Source organism: Maniola jurtina, chromosome 25, assembly GCF_905333055.1.
Source record: "Maniola jurtina chromosome 25, ilManJurt1.1, whole genome shotgun sequence".
NCBI lineage: Eukaryota > Metazoa > Arthropoda > Insecta > Lepidoptera > Nymphalidae > Maniola > Maniola jurtina.
The window spans coordinates 7,729,817-7,747,355 of NC_060053.1; the positions used below are offsets into that span (position 1 = coordinate 7,729,817).

At 36.3% G+C, this 17,539-nt stretch overlaps 1 protein-coding gene across 2 annotated transcripts in view; it reads left to right on the forward strand.

Moving 5' to 3' along the window:
- The first annotated feature begins 4,894 nt into the window (after positions 1-4,894).
- The window catches only part of LOC123878126, a 29,081-nt gene continuing 16,436 nt past the window's right edge, over positions 4,895-17,539 (forward strand). For both annotated transcript variants that reach the window (XM_045925220.1, XM_045925221.1), the window contains exons 1-4: positions 4,895-4,995; positions 6,996-7,100; positions 8,144-8,230; positions 9,463-9,567. In XM_045925220.1, the coding sequence (XP_045781176.1) occupies positions 4,936-4,995; positions 6,996-7,100; positions 8,144-8,230; positions 9,463-9,567 (357 nt within the window). In that variant the 5' untranslated portion in view covers positions 4,895-4,935. The remainder of the gene's footprint in view (positions 4,996-6,995; positions 7,101-8,143; positions 8,231-9,462; positions 9,568-17,539) is intronic.

A 17,539-nucleotide genomic window follows, 5' to 3' on the forward strand; every position in this document is an offset into this window, starting at 1 on the left:
AAGTATGGACCCCGTCTGTGCCGGCGCTCGCCGACACACGCACGGCACCCCCTTAGAGCGCTTTCCAGTCAGTTTTAACAAAAAAAAAACACTCCGAAAAGTCACAACACGCGCGCCAGCAAACGCCACCACAGACGAAGTCCTAAATAAATTTATTTACATATTAGCATTTATTTCTACCGATTATTTGTAATCTGTGGCACAATCGCAGTTATCGTGATGTGTGGCACATCGCTAAGGGGGCGGTACCCGTTCATGAAGTACAATATTATTTGTTTGAAATTTTAACTTAAACAATACGAAACTTCATGGACGTGAGCTGTCAAAAACTATTAATAAAAAGAATAAGTTGCTGTACCTATTCTACTTCCTTTACAACCTCTCGCACTGCCAAGGGTCACTGGTAGAGATATCTTATAGAGATAAGTGCTTCCCTGTTCTTTTTTTGTTTTCCAACCGATTTCGTTGAAACTCGCAATCTTTGAAGAAAGTAGTAAACGATTATTAGAAAAAGTAGAAAAAAATGGAAAAACAAGATGGCCGCCATACAAATTTCATCCGTGTTCATCTCGGAGGGTATAAAAGATGGATGAGTGGTTTGTTGGCAAAAGATGATCAGGATTCGAAGGTCTACACGGTGAAACAAACTCTGCATGCTCACGGACCACTTTAGTGGTCCGCGCACCCATGTACCCTACTTCAGGAAAATTATGAAACCTTATGAATGTGGCTAATTAATCAGAGTATCCCAAGGGTCTTCATAAACTATCTGTCATAGAGGCATTGCCCCAAACAAATGTTGTTCAAGACCTTGGGCCATTGGGTGACCCGGTGAAAAAATATGGCCGCCGAACAAAAAAAAATTTCTTGAAAATCAAACCCTCCACGACTGGTAGATTTATCTGGTATTGTAAATAGTAGCGGCCAATAAAACTCGATGTACAGCAGACATAAAGACTTAGACTTTAATAAATAGATATTGGTTTGTGTGTGGTCATTGTTTCTTTTGAGAACTTCCTCTTTAGCTGACAAGTCAGGCCGGGTTACCTATGTACGTAGTAAGGACGTTGCAAACCACAACCTCCTTGCTACGTTACATGGCAGCTGAACAATTATTTTTTTTAATTTTCAAAAGGCTCTACTGAACATTTTTGTATGGAACTTTTCCCCTTTACTATTTGTGTGCGTAAAACTTTTGAGTCTTCTTTCAGAAAAATTATGAAAGTTCATGAATATCGAAAGTTCACCAGAGTACCCAGGGGGTTCTCAAAACTGTCAATCATAGAGGCGTGGTCCTAGAACTAAAAATGTACAACACCATGGGCGCTTTGGTGGGCCACTAAAAAAAGATGGCCACCGAACAAAATATTTTTTTTTCTCCATACAAAATTTATTTTTTATTTTGAAGTGGTTCCCCAGGCCATTTTTGCATGGGACTTTCTCATTACACCATACACGTATATAGTACTCAACGGTTACCTTCCAAAAAAATAATGAAACATCATGAATATAGTAAAATTACTAGAGTGCTCCAACGGTTCTCAAAACTATTAATCATAGAGACATGGTCCCAGAACTGAAAATGTACAAGATGTTGGGCCCTTTGGTGAGCCAGTAAAAAAAGAATGACCACCGAACAAAAAAAATGCTCATGCAATATACTATCGCCTCAAAGACTATATAAGTAATAAGTAAGTATTAGTACTATAATAATATTCATAAAACCTTTGACCATTTGGTGAACCGGTGAATAAAAGATTCCCACCAAACAAAAAATAATTCCTATACAAAAATAATAAAATTGGTCAGTCTATCCTAATTTCTGTACCTACTGGAATAATTTTTTAAACTTATTTTCTTTTAAAGATCTTAAATATACGTGGAACAATATACAAAAGCTCTAATGTGGAAATTGGTGAACCGTTAAAAATACACAAATTAACCCTTTGGAACCCTCGTAGCTTTAGTTTTAAGTTACGTTATTAATTATCACCACTATATCGTACAAATTTAGCAATTTCGACCATCAAAAGGAGTAGGTACAATTGTACCTACTTTGAATAAATAATTTTGACTTTGACTTTGACTTCAAAAACTATTAAAAACACAAAACTATAAAAAAAAGTCTAATAAAGACAATGTCCGTATGCATTGCTCGCAGGCCACTTTAGTGGTCCGCTCACCCACGCAATACACTAGTTTTAGTATACACTACTACTACCTGTATTTATAGGTTACCTACTGTAAAAGATAAAGTTGAAAACTAAAACCCTACAACGATCGCCTTAACAGGGCTCTCTCCGTCACTCGTTTCATACAATCGTAGTTCCAATTTCATTTGAATATTAAGCAACCAAAGTCCATGAAATTTTGCAGACATATTCTAGAAACTAATATCTGTGTCTGTGGTGTTTTAGATTTTTCTAAAAATATGCAGTTTTAAAATTACAGGGGCTCAAAGATTTGTATGAAAGTTTTTAAGACCTCGTCACTTTGAAACCGAATATTTTAACAGAAATCTAGAAAACCACAGACATAGGATATTAGTTTCTAGAATATGTCTGTAAAATTTCATGGACTTTGGTTGCTTAATATTCAAATGAAATTGGAACTACGATTGTATGAAACGAGTGACGGAGAGAGCCCTCTTAATAAACGCTGAAATATTAGAGTAAAACTGTCTCTTGTCACTTGATATGTTTTAATGTTGTTGTACACTTATATTCATGAACTCAAAATTTTCTCCTTTTTCATTTGACATCCCACTCGATACAATAGCAAAAAATTTTTTTTGGAGATTCCCACTTTTTTTGATGTGACATCGGTTAACTAGCTTGGGTCTGTCTATATTTTTGATATAAAATATAGCCTATGTCACACGGACCTTTACAACGAATCAATTGACACACCTAATCACACTTCACACTAATATTATAAAGGCGAAAGTTTGTATGTGTGTGTGTGTGTGTGTGTGTGTGTGTGTATGTTTGTTACTCCTTCACGCAAAAACTACTGGACGGATTTGGCTGAAATTCGGAATGGAGATAGATAATATCCTGGATTAGCACATAGGCTACTTTTTATCCCGGAAAACCAAAGAGTTCCCACGGGATTTCGAAAACCCTAAATCCACGCGGACGAAGTCGCGGGCGTCAGCTAGTTCATTATAATCGGCCAAGTAGTTTAGGCGCTACGGTGGACCACACCGAATCTGGATACATATATACATACACACATACATACATAGACTGCTAAAATCATAACCCTTCCTTTTGGCTTTGCCGCAGTCGGGTAAAAAGAGCAACCGAAGTTTATTTAAATAAAAATATGTATTTCTATTAAATTCCTTCCTACCTACCTATTAAATTACCTATACTATCACACTATCATACTATCACACTAATAATATTATAAAGGAGAAAGTTTGTATGTGTGTGTGTGTGTGTGTGTGTGTGTGTGTGTGTGTGTGTATGTTTGTTACTCCTTCACGCAAAAACTACTGGACGGATTGGGCTGAAATTTAGAATGGAGATAGATTATACCCTGGATTAGGACATAGGCTACTTTTTATCCCGGAAAATCAAAGAGTTCCCACGGGATTTTTAAAAAACCTACATCCACGCGAACGAAGTCGCGGGCATCAGCTAGTGATTATATAGTTTAGAAACCATGCACAACAGAATCAGCCACAGTTGGAGCTAACGATAAAGCATCGCTGCAACTAATGGAAGAAAATAAAATAAAATTGATTTTTTCTTTAAAATAATATAATTGATTCAGTTTTCAAATAAAATGGTTGATTTGATACGAGCATTACTGGTAGGCAACCAAGGTTTTATACAAAATAATAATAATAATAATAAATAGGCTTTATTGCTTACATATTGCTAGTGACAAACATACATAATATGTTATAAGTAAATTAAATCTATAAAAAAAAACTAACAATTGCAATAGGCCGCAAACTCAGCATGGCCGAGCATTGATGGCAATGCTCAGCGCTGGTTTTCAGTTTGCTCCAAAAATATTGATTAATAAAATAAAAATAAAAACAACAAAACACTATCTATGTCTCCGATTCCGCTTTGGCCATCACACTTTTACACTTAATTTATAAAGGCGAAAGTTTGTGTGTATGTGTGTATGTTTGTTCCTATTTCACGCAAAAACTACTGGACGGGTTTGGAATGGAGATAGAGTATACCTTCTTTTCTTTTTGTTCTCGTGGGGAAAATCCGTCATGGATACCACCGACACCACGGGGGAGCACAGCAGAAGTTCCATCCCACAGCCACACCCTCGCTCCTGGGGCTATGCCCCATGGGTGCGTCTACTGCGCCCTCTGCTAGGGACACTCAGAGGGACGCGCGGACAACACCCCCTCCCCGCCAGGTCAATTAGCCATGGCTAACAATATCCCATGAAGAAAAATCGTTAACCATGTTACCAGGGTACACCGGCTCAAGCGCTGCTGCTATCTGCAACACTCAGGCACACGAGGAGGTTAGCTGGCTGGTACCCCAGATAGAGTATACCCTGGATTAACACATAGTTAATGCGTTATGAAGTAACAAACAGACTTGCTTTGATTATATATAAGAACTAGCTGATGCCCGCGACTTCGTTCGCGTGGATATAGGTTTTAAAAAAATCCCCTAGGAACTCGTTGATTTTCCGAGATAAAAGTAGCCTAGTTAATCTATCTCCGCTCCTTCAGCCAAATCCGTCCAGTAGTTTTTACGTGAAAGAATAACAAACATACACATAACTTTATAATATTGGTGTGATAAGTGTGGATGAATATTGTATAAAAATAATTTGAACCATGCAATGATATAAATGGAAAAAAATTAATACCTACATCATTATTTACGCCCCATTTATAAAGGGGTATAAAATGTGTTTTATGCTGTGCTGTTTCTGTTGCAAGTCAAAATGAAGGTGCTCGGTGTATTTGCCTGCATATGTGTCCTCATTGCTGCTACTTCGGCCCAGGCAAGTATTTTTTTTTTATAATTTTCAAAATCAAAATTTTATTTTTTCTTGCTTATGTTACGTGATCGTTATCATCATGATCAATCCATCGCCGGAGGCTTAGGCCATAAGCTGTCACGCTGGCCCAGTGTGGATTGGCAGACCTCGCATACTATCACACTGTGTCTGGTGGGAGGCTTCGGTCGTGGCTAGTTACCACCCTACCGGCAAAGCCGTGCCGCCAAGCGATTAAGCTAACCAAAGGAATACTCCTTTGGTTTCTACACGGCATCGCTTATAGCTAGTGGGTTTAATAAAAACTGCCATAGACTTAGACGCCCTTAGACTGCATCATCACTTACCATCATGTGAGGTTGCAGTCAAGGGCAGTGATATTTAATTGCTTGAAATGGTATGACCTGAATGGTTGGTACTCCGAACAGTTAGAGATGCGTGCCCGGGATCGATCCTCCGACCTCCCAAAAATAAGCCCAACGTCCTAACCACTAGACTATCGCCTATTTTATAACTAGCTGGTCTCGCAACTTTGTTCGTGTGGATTTAGTTTTTTTAAATCCCGTGTGAACTTTGATTTTCTGGGACAAAAAAATATAATTCAACGAACTTCATTGTACAGTTTACTCAACAAAGTTGAAACGGTTTAGGTACCTAGGTATTATGTTTGATTCGATTTAATAAAAATAAAAATGAAGTGTTCCAACGGGTCACTTACCTAATACTTATAAAGACGAAAAGGACGATCCGCGTTTCATGTGGTATTTTTTTTATTTATTTTTTATTCACTATTACAGGTAAGCGCTTGACCACAATCACACCTGATGGAAAGTGATGATGTGGTCTAAGATGGGACGCGTTTACCTAGAAGGTGCCTATTCACTCTTTTTTTAAAGATACTCGGATTGTAATTGGTAGGAAACAAAGATCGCGGAAGAGTATTCCAAACCTTAGCCATGCGTATGAGGAATGAAGACGCAAAACGTTTCGTGCGTGTAGATGGAATGTCGACGACATAAGGATGGAAACTCGCCCGACGTCGTGGTATTTTTAATAGGAAGAAAACATGAAAGAAAAGAAGTGAGCTAAATCCGTGGAGATATCTCTGTATTCGTCAAAATCGGGTAAACTGATGGGCCGTGAAGACATGTTTAACAGTCCACAATTTTTAGGGTTCCGTACCTCAAAAACTGAAAAAAAGGAACCCTTATAGGAACACTTCGATGTCTGCTTATCGTCTCTGTCGAATAGCAATCAAAACATATAGGATACTGCCCGTTGACCTAGAATCATGAATTTGGCAGGTAGCAATGTCTTATAGCACGAGTAAAGGAAAAATTCGAAAACTCTGAATTTGTGGTTACATCACAAAAAAATGTGTTCACGCAGCGGGGTCTTCTCCATTTGACCTTGGTCAAGACGGCGGTATGGGCCTCGAGGCGTGGCCTCCTTGCCCGGGTGTGGCGCGGGGAAGAACACTTCCCCGGTAACGTCCTTTAAGCCGTTGTCGGCTAAGGCCTGCCTTCTTGGCTTTGGGCCTCGAGGTCTCGGATGTGTGTTGGATCCAGGGCTCCCGTACTGTGGGCGACGGGCTCGCCATCGCGCTCAGGGGTATTGTCAAGTCCAGTAATGCTTGCGTCGTCCTCGTCGTCATCATCTTCACCAGCAAGTTGCGCTGTTGCGGGTGACTGCAGAAGCTCCGAGGTAAAGGACGCCCATTTGGTGGTCTTTGTTGTAGCGGTGCTATCCCACGGAGGTGTATGTACGGTCCATGGTCCGCGCGCAAACATGCGCCGCGCAAGTGCGTGGACGTACTCCTCCACGGTGGGTGGCCACGGGCGATACGGTCACGAACAAGTACCTAATCAGTTACTAAATCACGTCATAGATGGCGCGGATCGTAAAAACTTGCAGTGTTGCACATAATTATATCGTGTATGATGGTATGGAACCCTTCATGTACGAGTCTGACTCGCACTTGACCGGTTATTTTTCTTTTGTTTTAGGAGCCAGAGGAGTTGGTTGGAATATTGGAAGAGTTAAATCAAGTGGTGGCGGAAGGACTCGAGGAGTTAGCAACTATCGACGAGGATACAGGAAGAAGGCAAGCGGTGAGTTTTTTTAATTTCCAGAATAGAATAGAATAGGTAGATTTTTATACAAGTAGACTTTTAAAAGTGCTTTTGAATCGTCAAAATAATTTACCATTGGTTCGGAATGCAGACTAGCGCTTGGCTGCAATCAGACCTGCTAGCAAGTTATGACACGGGCCTGTCCGCGAAATTAAAATTTAATTTGGTTTTTTTGCAATTCGTAAACTAATACGACAAAGTAGGCTTATGGCATTTTAATTGCGCCAATGGCAGTATCATTCTCACAGGTTTATATAAAAATCTTTACCTGAAAAAGTCCAGTTTAAGAAATTAGTTATAGTATCGACTAATTTGTGAGTAACTTATGTCAAATTCATTATTTTGACTAATTTCTTAAACTGAACACTTTCAAGTAAGGATTTCTGTGAAGATAATACTAGTCCTAAATAACTTATTTAGGACTAGATGACGCCCGCAGCTTCGCCCGCGTGGATTAAGGTTTTAAAAAGTCCCGTGGAAACTTTTGATTTTCCAGGACAAAAGTAAACGTAATAGCCCGTCCCCGAGATGCAGTGTCTCTGTAACTTTTGTAAAAACAATTAAACGGATGATCCTCTAAAAATCACCAGGATTTAGGAATGCAATGCCTAATCAGGGTTGAGGAGTTGGGTCCTCGAGGTCAACGACAGTCTTTATTTGGTATAGGTAACTCCAATATGAATTATTACCGACAGTTTCTAAATCCCATCAGCTTTGGTGGTTCTATAATCCAAGAAAATCGGTTCAAACGCTTGAAAGTTATCAGCTCTTTTCTAGTTACTGTAACCTTCACTTGTCAGGGTTGTTATAAATTTTTAATTTACACTTGTTATTATTTCAGAATTATTTTCTCGTTTAATGATAGTCGAACCATTTCAAATAAACGTTGTCAATAACATCTGTGAATTAAAGTTATCAACCAACTTACAGTGGTGCCCAACGTGGGGCCAGTGTAAGTTGGTTGGTAACTTTGATTTATCATTTATATATTTAGATTTAGACTAACACTGAATACTTTTCAGAGGAGGGCGGGAGGTCGTAGAACATTCGGGCTTGATTTGTTTGGAGGAGGTGGTTTGGAAAAGCACTTACTTGATGGGATTTCTTCGGTAAGTAACAAGGTATTTTACAGCAAGCGAGAAAAAATCTAAAAATGTATACTTACACAAGAACGCTTTTTTTTAGGGTTCCGTACCTCAAAAGGAAAAACGGAACCCTTATAGGATCACTTTGTTGTCTGTCTGTCTGTCAAAAAACCTATAGGGTACTTCCCGTTGACCCAGAATCATGTTTGGTAAGGAGATAGGTCTTGTAGCACAAGTAGAGGAATAAATCTGAAAACCGTGAATTTGTGGTTACATCATTAAAAAATAATAAAAATGTGTTTAAATTTTCAAAGTAAGACAACTGTACCAAGTGGGGTATCATATGAGAGGGCTTTACCTGTGCACTCTAAAGTAGATTTTTTTTTATTTTTAAGCATAATAGTTTTTGAGTTATCGTGCAAAATGTCGAAAAAAATACCCGCGTACGGAACCCTCGGTGCGCGAGTCCGACTTTTTCGTCAAAAAATCAGCAAAATAGAATAGAACAAGTCAAAAAAACTAGCACTCAACGTATTAACCATGTCATTAACAGATGCCGTTCCAGTCAATCACTTCAAGGCAGCTATTAAAATCACTTAAAATTATATTTTTTATTGGTCTATATACAATATAAACCGAGTTTTGGCTGCAAAGTATACCCTTTCAAACAAAAAAAAAATATTCTCAAATCGGTCTAGGCGTCTTAGAGTAATCTTGTAACATACATAAAAAAAGATTCCGACGAATTGAGAACCTCCTGCTTTTTTCGAAGTCGGTTAAAAATACAAAGTGCGCGTTAAAAAAACCGTCGACGTTAACATTTACTTGGGAATGCATTAGTTCTATTTGAACGCTTTTTTAACGGACGTTTAAAAGGCTCTCGTGCGAATGAGGCCTTATATTTCAGACGTTTATTAACGTTTATTAAGGCGATCGCACTCGGGTTTTAGTTTTCAACTTTATCTTGTTAAAAATATTTTTTAACCCCCGACCCAAAAAGAGGGGTGTTATAAGTTTGACGTGTGTATCTGTGTATCTGTCTGTGGCATCGTAGCTCTTAAACTACTGAACCGATTTTAATTTAGTTTTTTTTGTTTGAAAGATGGTTTGATCGAGAGTGTTTTTAGCTATAATCCAAGAAAATCGGTTCAGCCGTTTGAAAGTTATCAGCTCTTTTCTAGTTACTGTAACCTTCACTTGTCGGGGGTGTTATTTACACTTGTTTATTTTATTAATCAGCTTACTTATTGTTTCAGGATTTTAAAACATTAGGTATTGATATTGACAACGCGATGAGCGGCCTGCGGTCTGCATTGAACACTATTGGCTCATGGATTCTTCCTGCAAGGAGGCAATTAGAGGTAAGATCCTTCATTTAATTAGAAATCAAAGCATGAAGCTCGCCCGACTTCGTACACACATTATTTTTTACTTTTTTACCCGACTGCGGTAAAGCCAAAAAGAAGGGTAATAATTTTAGCAGTCTATGTATGCATGTATGTATTATGTATATATATATGTATGTATGTATGTGTGTGTATGTATGTATATTTGTATCCAGATTCTGTGTGTTCCACCATAGCGCCTAAACTACTGGGCCGATTTTCATGAATGAGGTGTTAATTGATTCGTTGTTTTGGGTAAGGTCTGACGAAATCACAAACACAATCTTTATGATAAATTATTATACTTTTATTTCATATTTAAATTTATTAACTTTTACATTTGTGTCAAATAAATGTTGTTCCTCTTACGTTAGTATATTTCCGAATGTCGTCGTTTTAAAACCACTCTTACAGGTAACCTCTCCACGTTTATTCGCCACTCCCCTTTTTATCTTATCGTTATCGGCCAATCCAAATTGTACAATGAATAAACTTAGTGACTAATATACAAATCATCAAGCTCGTTTAACAAATCATCTAAGTAATAAAGATGTTTTCATCTTATATATTGATTACAAATATTATCCTTTATTATGCTACAATTCATCAACTAAAAACTATAAGAATTTTATATACAGTACGTTTATCGATCAGATGTTGAACAACTTCAGCCAATCAATGACGCCTTCTAATATGATGTTATGATTTGTTATGATTTGAGTGGCGCCAACTATCTAATCAGTAACTTCTATACGTTTATAGATAATTAAGATGGGCCAAGCTTACAGCTCGGCCATCCTGTTTTAAGCGAGTCTCATCGCTTTTAAAAAAAAAATTAAAACTTAAGTAACATGTAAACTTCACAACCAAAATGACAAAGACTTAGTTCAACAAAACAAAAAAAATTAAGATAGTAATTAATTAAATTAATATTCTTGCTAACCTTAACTAGAAGGAATATACAGTTTTATTGATACATTGGTATTGATTATGATTGCAACTTAATTTTAGAGCACTCGCAGCAACCCTTTCCATCCGATATAATTAGAAAATAGCAGATAAACTCAATTCAATTCCAAACTATTTACCCTCGCAACTTTACCTGCCAGTCTACAGTAGCACTCAAATTTAGCCTTTAATCTAAAATTCATTTTTCTGTTCTCTTCCGCTAATATTAAAATAAAAAGATGCAGACACTCTAAATTTATAAATAATTTTTCAAAAATCATAAAGATATCAAAAATTACGAGACCAGTAGCAACTAAAGGAGGCCTCCATTTAATCAAAGAAGGTAGGTACATGCATAAAGTCCGAAGTATCAATTATAACTCACAAGCCAATATTTTACAGGAACACTCAATAGAGATTTGGGGATGAGCATGTAAAACTAATTACTAAAAACTACTTTAAAGGGTTTCAAGTATCTCAAAATAAATTGTTAAAAGTTCTGTTCCAACTAGACTCTCCTTCCCACTAAAGAATTATATAAGAAAACTGATGAACTATATTATATAAGTCAATTATACAAATTCAAAATATGTCTATTTGTTAGGAAAATACTATTAAAGTCCGTACATACACGCATCACTTTAAAGCTAAATCTCATAAATATGGTACACAAAACGAACATACCTATTATGCTACAATTACATAAAGCTAGGACTAATTATGGTATGTAAACTACCTAGCTCTACTACATAATGTACTTGCCGAAACTCATACTGGAGGAAAAATCTTTTACAAAGTTTAAAGTTTAATCAAACAGTGTCAAACACCATAGATATCTTAGCTAGATGTAGGTATAGTTTGTTAACGAATATAACGTGTTTTGACTTTTTATATTATTGTATAGTCACCATACCTTTAAAGATTATGTTTTCTTCTATATTTATATTTAGAATCGGGAGCGATTCTTAATATGAATATGTGTAAGTGAACTTCTTGTCCTTTTGATAAAATAAACTCTCTAAACTTAAAGTTAATCGCCGCCAGTTCTCGATTTAAATCACAAAACATTTTCATACACTTTCAACGCAATAGTTTTACGCACATATTTTCTTCTTCCCTTCTTATTGGAAAATTGCGGATTCCGAGCCTTGGCGCGTCTCTCTTCTACCGGGATACATATATGATTGTCCTTATTTCCCTCCAGATCCAAATTTTTAATGACCCTTATCCTAGGGTCTTTTCCCTCCAGATCCAAATTTTTAATGACCCTTATCCTAGGGTCCACCTCCTTCCTCCTATAGGACTTTTTGTCCATAGCCCGTAACCTCGGGGCTTTTCCATCCTTTCCTTCCTTGGGACTTTGTGTCCCTGACCCATACCTAGTTTTGGGTCATCCTTTCCCTCATTTGTTCATTTCCAACATCCTTGGATCCTGCAAACATAAAACACTTTGAGTAGACCGTTCATTTAATTTTGTTTCATAAGCATCCATCATAATACAATCCGACCTAAGAGAAGTAATTTTACTTGGTAACCTAGAAAACCTATTATCATTATTATAATTTAGTTTTCTCCAGTTCCGTACCCCTCGAAGGGTGCCTACGAGACCCTATTTTCTAAACCTCTGCTCTCCGTCCGTCTGTCCGTCTGCACGTGCGTCACGGCCCGAACCGCGAACGGCGTATCGTGAACCGTGATAGATAGAGAGTTGAAAGGAACGTGATTACGGATGTATGAAAATCCTATGCCTGGTTGCTTCCAATTCAAACTTTTTCTTTTAATGCAGATTACGCTTCCCATATTTCTTACAATTACCTATTGTTTTTTTTTCTAGCAAAATCCACATTCTGAAGTACTAATGGACAATGTTAAACAAACGCCAGGGTACAGTAGTTGCGTCACTTGTGCCTCTTAACCATATAATATCTACATGCAAAAAGAATCTTTGATTTATAATTTCACATGATACTTATATATTTTATTTTAGCCATAATATGCACCATATGGCGTACTTTGTCGTTTCGAGTAACATAAGCAGAACTACCAAATTCGACCCTGGGAACGACACAGTCGCGACTCGCCGCCGAATGATACCTATTAGTTTATCATTAATTCCTTTTCATAGAGAAAAGCGATATCAACATAATAGCAGGAAAAAAATGAAATAAATATTCCGTTCGATACATCTCTATTCTCTACGACATCAAAATCTCTATCACAAGCTGATCGATCATAAAGATTAGAAGAAAGTAGGTACCTTATACATTATTTTATATGTTAACCGTAATGACCCGCATCTGTTCGATTTCCCTTTATTCGTTTCGTAAAAGATTCATCCTCGTACGTCCATCATCATCATCATCGTCATCTACATCGTCATCATCATAAGGTCACTGTTGAACATAAACCTTCCCTAGTAAGCACCACACGTACTGTCCTCAGCCTTCCTCATTCAACCCCTGGTTCCTATTGATACAAACCACTAAACCCCCCCCCATCAAATGTGTACCTATCTACATCCATCCATCATACCCAAATGCCGTGCTGGTTGATGTGATGAGCGACAAAGTGTTAACCTCTTCAATACGTCATGGAACTGTAGGAATAGCCATGGAAGACCTCCAAACCGAACGTTGATATTTTGTGTAAGTGGTCCCACGAGTCAAAAAAAATATTCTTGTCCATAAAGGAACAAGCCACGATATAGATTCTTCTATCGGAACTTAAATATTCCAATCACTGCATGTATTCCAACTAATCAGTTTGCTACTGTATATTTGAAGTTGATAATAAATAAAAATGTTAGCTTAATTAAATTCCTATGATAATTCGATTTTTGGTGCATCAACCAGCTTCACCTATTATGTAAAATTAAATATATATATTTTTTTTTAAATTACCGGCTGTACATTTTAAACTAACCTAAGCAAAATATACTTTCTTACTAATAACTTAATCTTAAAAATTTTCAAGAGGATCCTTCCGCCTCAAATTAACTCAATGATAAAAATGAACAGGAAACTTTAAATGTTGTAAAATCCAGCCAATGCTTCGTACCTTGCCTTATTAATCCAATAGGTACTTCTTTGGATTTTGTCAAAACAAAATACTTTTACTTGTTGAGTGTATAATAAATAAATAATGTAATAAATCAATTAACTGTTAAAGCTAATAACTTTTACAGAAAGCGAACCTCATGATATCTCTTATGAGTTTTAAGCGTAAAATTACCACGCCGAAAACAAAACATGAGCTGACAGTATTCTTATTTGATATACGTAATCCAGTAATACTATATCTATCTACATAATTCGTAAATATGTATGTATAGTTTGTAAGTTACTATTTCACTTTATGCTGTTTCAATGCTTTAAGTTATTATTTTTATCTTTGTCTCATTTTTTTAGTTTAGCCTCATTCTATTTTTAAACTTACTATTTCGCTATAATATTTACAAGTAACCTCATCGAAGACTACACGGTCTTCTGATAACCCAACAAGCATTTATCCAACAGCTATCGCTTTCACCCGAACGGAGGTTCCCTGAAATATACTGAGATAACAATACCTAGTCGACACATGGATGTACAAGAGCGGCAACAAGCTATGACCTCCTCTAGTCATAACTATATCTTTATGATTGTAACATTTCAAACAGTGAAAGTATGTATAAACGATTTCGTCCATAGGACATGCGCTCTAAAGAATGTTAATATAATTATCAGCAACTAAAAGCTTGAAGAAACTAATAGGTACAACTTGTCTTTGAAGTATGAAAATATGCACATTTATCAAGTATACCAGTCCATCAAACATTAAAGTACGCATTTATAAAATGATAACTCACTTATTAATCAAGATAACTACCTGTTTATCAAACCTACCCTACCAAATATAAATAACTACTCACCAAATGTAATACTTTATAACTTAAGTAAAAATATGAAACAAATGTGCATCAACCACATACATACACTCTTCAAATTCATCCATTTATCAAAATGTTATATAACATAACCATTCACCAAATCCATTATATACTTAGTTCATTAAATCGTTTAGTCAAACTTTACTCCACTTGCCACGATTGCAAATTTTCCAAAATAATCAGCCGCAAACATTGCAGCTCATCTCACTTGATAATGCATCCCTCCCTCAGAAAAACAGGCATTAGGAATGTCTTTCCAAGACGCGCGAGAGACAGCCACCGTGGCTTTTCGCGAGATTTAATCCAAATTGAACTAATGCCTAAATAAATGATTTAATTAGAGGGCGATTGCTTTTGCAACCTCTAACCGTCCAATCAAACACCGAAAGTATTCAATAATCCGAGACGTAAATAAAAACCCGTCAGAACACCGTATTTATAAAAACAGAGACAAGAAAAAGATTCCTCCTCGCAATTTAGATCGCGTGACATCCAACAAGTGAATTATCGACTTTATTACACAACTTATCCTCAACATGTTTTACATCATTTCCTACAATTGAAATCTTTCTATTTTAAATACCCTAACTACAACTTCATAATCCAACCAAAAATCAAACTAGATTTATCCCTCGGTCCCACATCTTTAATGCTTTTTTTTTTCTGTTTGGGTAACTAAAACAAAAAAAAATATATACTCATGTTATAAAACGTTGTCAAAGCTTTCCTGAACGCGCTAAATAAGCAAAAACATAAAATCAGGCGAAATGCCAGACCAGCCGAAAACCCTTCAATGCTTAATCATCCTAAAAAAAAAATTATGATCAATATTCATATTATTATCATGAGATACTACCGGCGCTCCTAAGCGAAATTTATAAGGCACCGCATTTCGATTTTATCAAATAGACTGATCAATTTCGAGAGCACAACAAACGTGGTTTCCTGAGAGTTTTGTTAACTAAATGCATATCGAAACTGAACTATCGCGAAGCGAGTCAAGCGAGCGTGAATTTTTTTTAAAATATATTTCTGGGATAATGTCATGCCACAAACGCGAGCGTAGTGCAAAGATATTTGCCTAAAATTTCTTGCGTACAACAAAGAAAATAGTATTTTGGTAGTAGGTACTTATTATCGCGCCCTGCCCTAAGGGCAGTACTGTAGGTATATTACCATTAAAAAAAAAACTTACTCTAATTTTAATAGAACATTTGCCAGGAATTTAACCCGCCAAGCGATGTTATTCCAATAAAAACAAAATCATATTGCATTTAAATGCGGCAGTACACAGTTAATTGCGTGAATACAGGTAAAAAAAAACCCCGCTGCCCATATACTATACCTACCTACTACTCGTAGTACTCAAATTATTGTGCCAGTATTAAAAGTAAATTAGCTGTTATCTAGCGTGGTAGACTACGGCCTAAACCCTTCTCATTCTGTGAGGAGACACTTGTTGCTCAGTAGTGGGCCGGCCATGGGTTGTTCATGGTGAGCTGTTATCAGCAAAGTTATGTTTGAAACTCAAACATTACGCGTTTCAAGTGGTAAAAATAGATAAATGAAAACATTTCTCCTCACTTTTGTAAAAAAAAAACACTTATTTATGCACCCCGTATTTAAAACTATCTGACTACCTACCTACCATAATTTTAAATTTAGTTAAAGAATAACCAGATAAGATAAACCTACTTTTACACCCATTTTAGGATTTATATTTCTCAAAATGCTCAATTTATTAACCCTGGTCACTATTACTTTATTACAACGGATCACCTTCATTTTTATCAATTAACATTTTATATCCCCAATCACTCAGTAACCATTACAAGTAGAGGCGGATTATTTCACTGGCAGGCGTAAAACGAAAAGCTATTCCATGTAACTTTTTCTACCTTATCCCAAAGCGGTTTACAAAAAATAATAATTTCACAAAACAACATTCAAGATGCCCAATGAGTGCTGTGTGATAATATCGCGTCACTGTGTGCTAGAAAAAGGAAAACATCTATCTATACAATGAATGCAGCAAACGATTGAACCTAAATCCAGAAATTCACCTTCCGTAAAACAAAACCACTAGGTATGTGAAAATAAATCCCTATCGTAACTCTTAACCAAACTAATTCGGCACACGATTACAAGTGTGAAGATTGAAATACCACGTTCCGTGAGATATTCACCTGTGAAATCATTTAATGAGAAATAAAACCCCGGCAGGACATAGTAGATACATCCTGAAAACTATTTAAAAGTAACAATAACGCCCATCATTAAGTAAACCACACTTTTTATATTGTTTAACACTATGTTCACTATCTATTCCATTGTACCCACGATACAGGATAACCTAGTGCGGGTACCACCAGAAACAGGAAAATTGTACAAGACTGTATTTTGTAAATAAACATTTTTCATTTTTCATTGTAAAATAAGCCTTCTAAATACCTCAATGTTATTTAAACCACAATTTGAAGGTCGATCGCATTTGTATAACCAATATACAAGATGAATTATAAACATGTGGGTAATTCTAGGTATCATAACGTTATATAATTTCCATTCCAACTCGGAGCAAAGCTTTTTAACAAAATGATAACTAAATGTAGAACAAACAAAACGAAAACCCACACAAATAAAAATAAAAAAAAAATTACCATTAATAGCTATCAATAAAAATAAAATCATGGAAAGATCCTACCCGTTTATCCAGAAATCCTTTGATGCCATGACTAGGTACTTTGATATATTGAGGCCCAAATATTGGCCTTGTGCTCCAAAATGTCTGTGGTCTACTAGACCTCCACTTCTTTCTCGTTCCTCTGTATATTTCCACTTGTTTCTCTGAGTCGTGAGCGTGACAAGAAAATATTATATTTTCTTGATATCCCACTTCTGACCTTTTGGGTAAGGTCTGACGAAATCACAAACACAATCTTTATGATAAATTATTATACTTTTATTTCATATTTAAATTTATTAACTTTTACATTTGTGTCAAATAAATGTTGTTCCTCTTACGTTAGTATATTTCCGAATGTCGTCGTTTTAAAACCACTCTTACAGGTA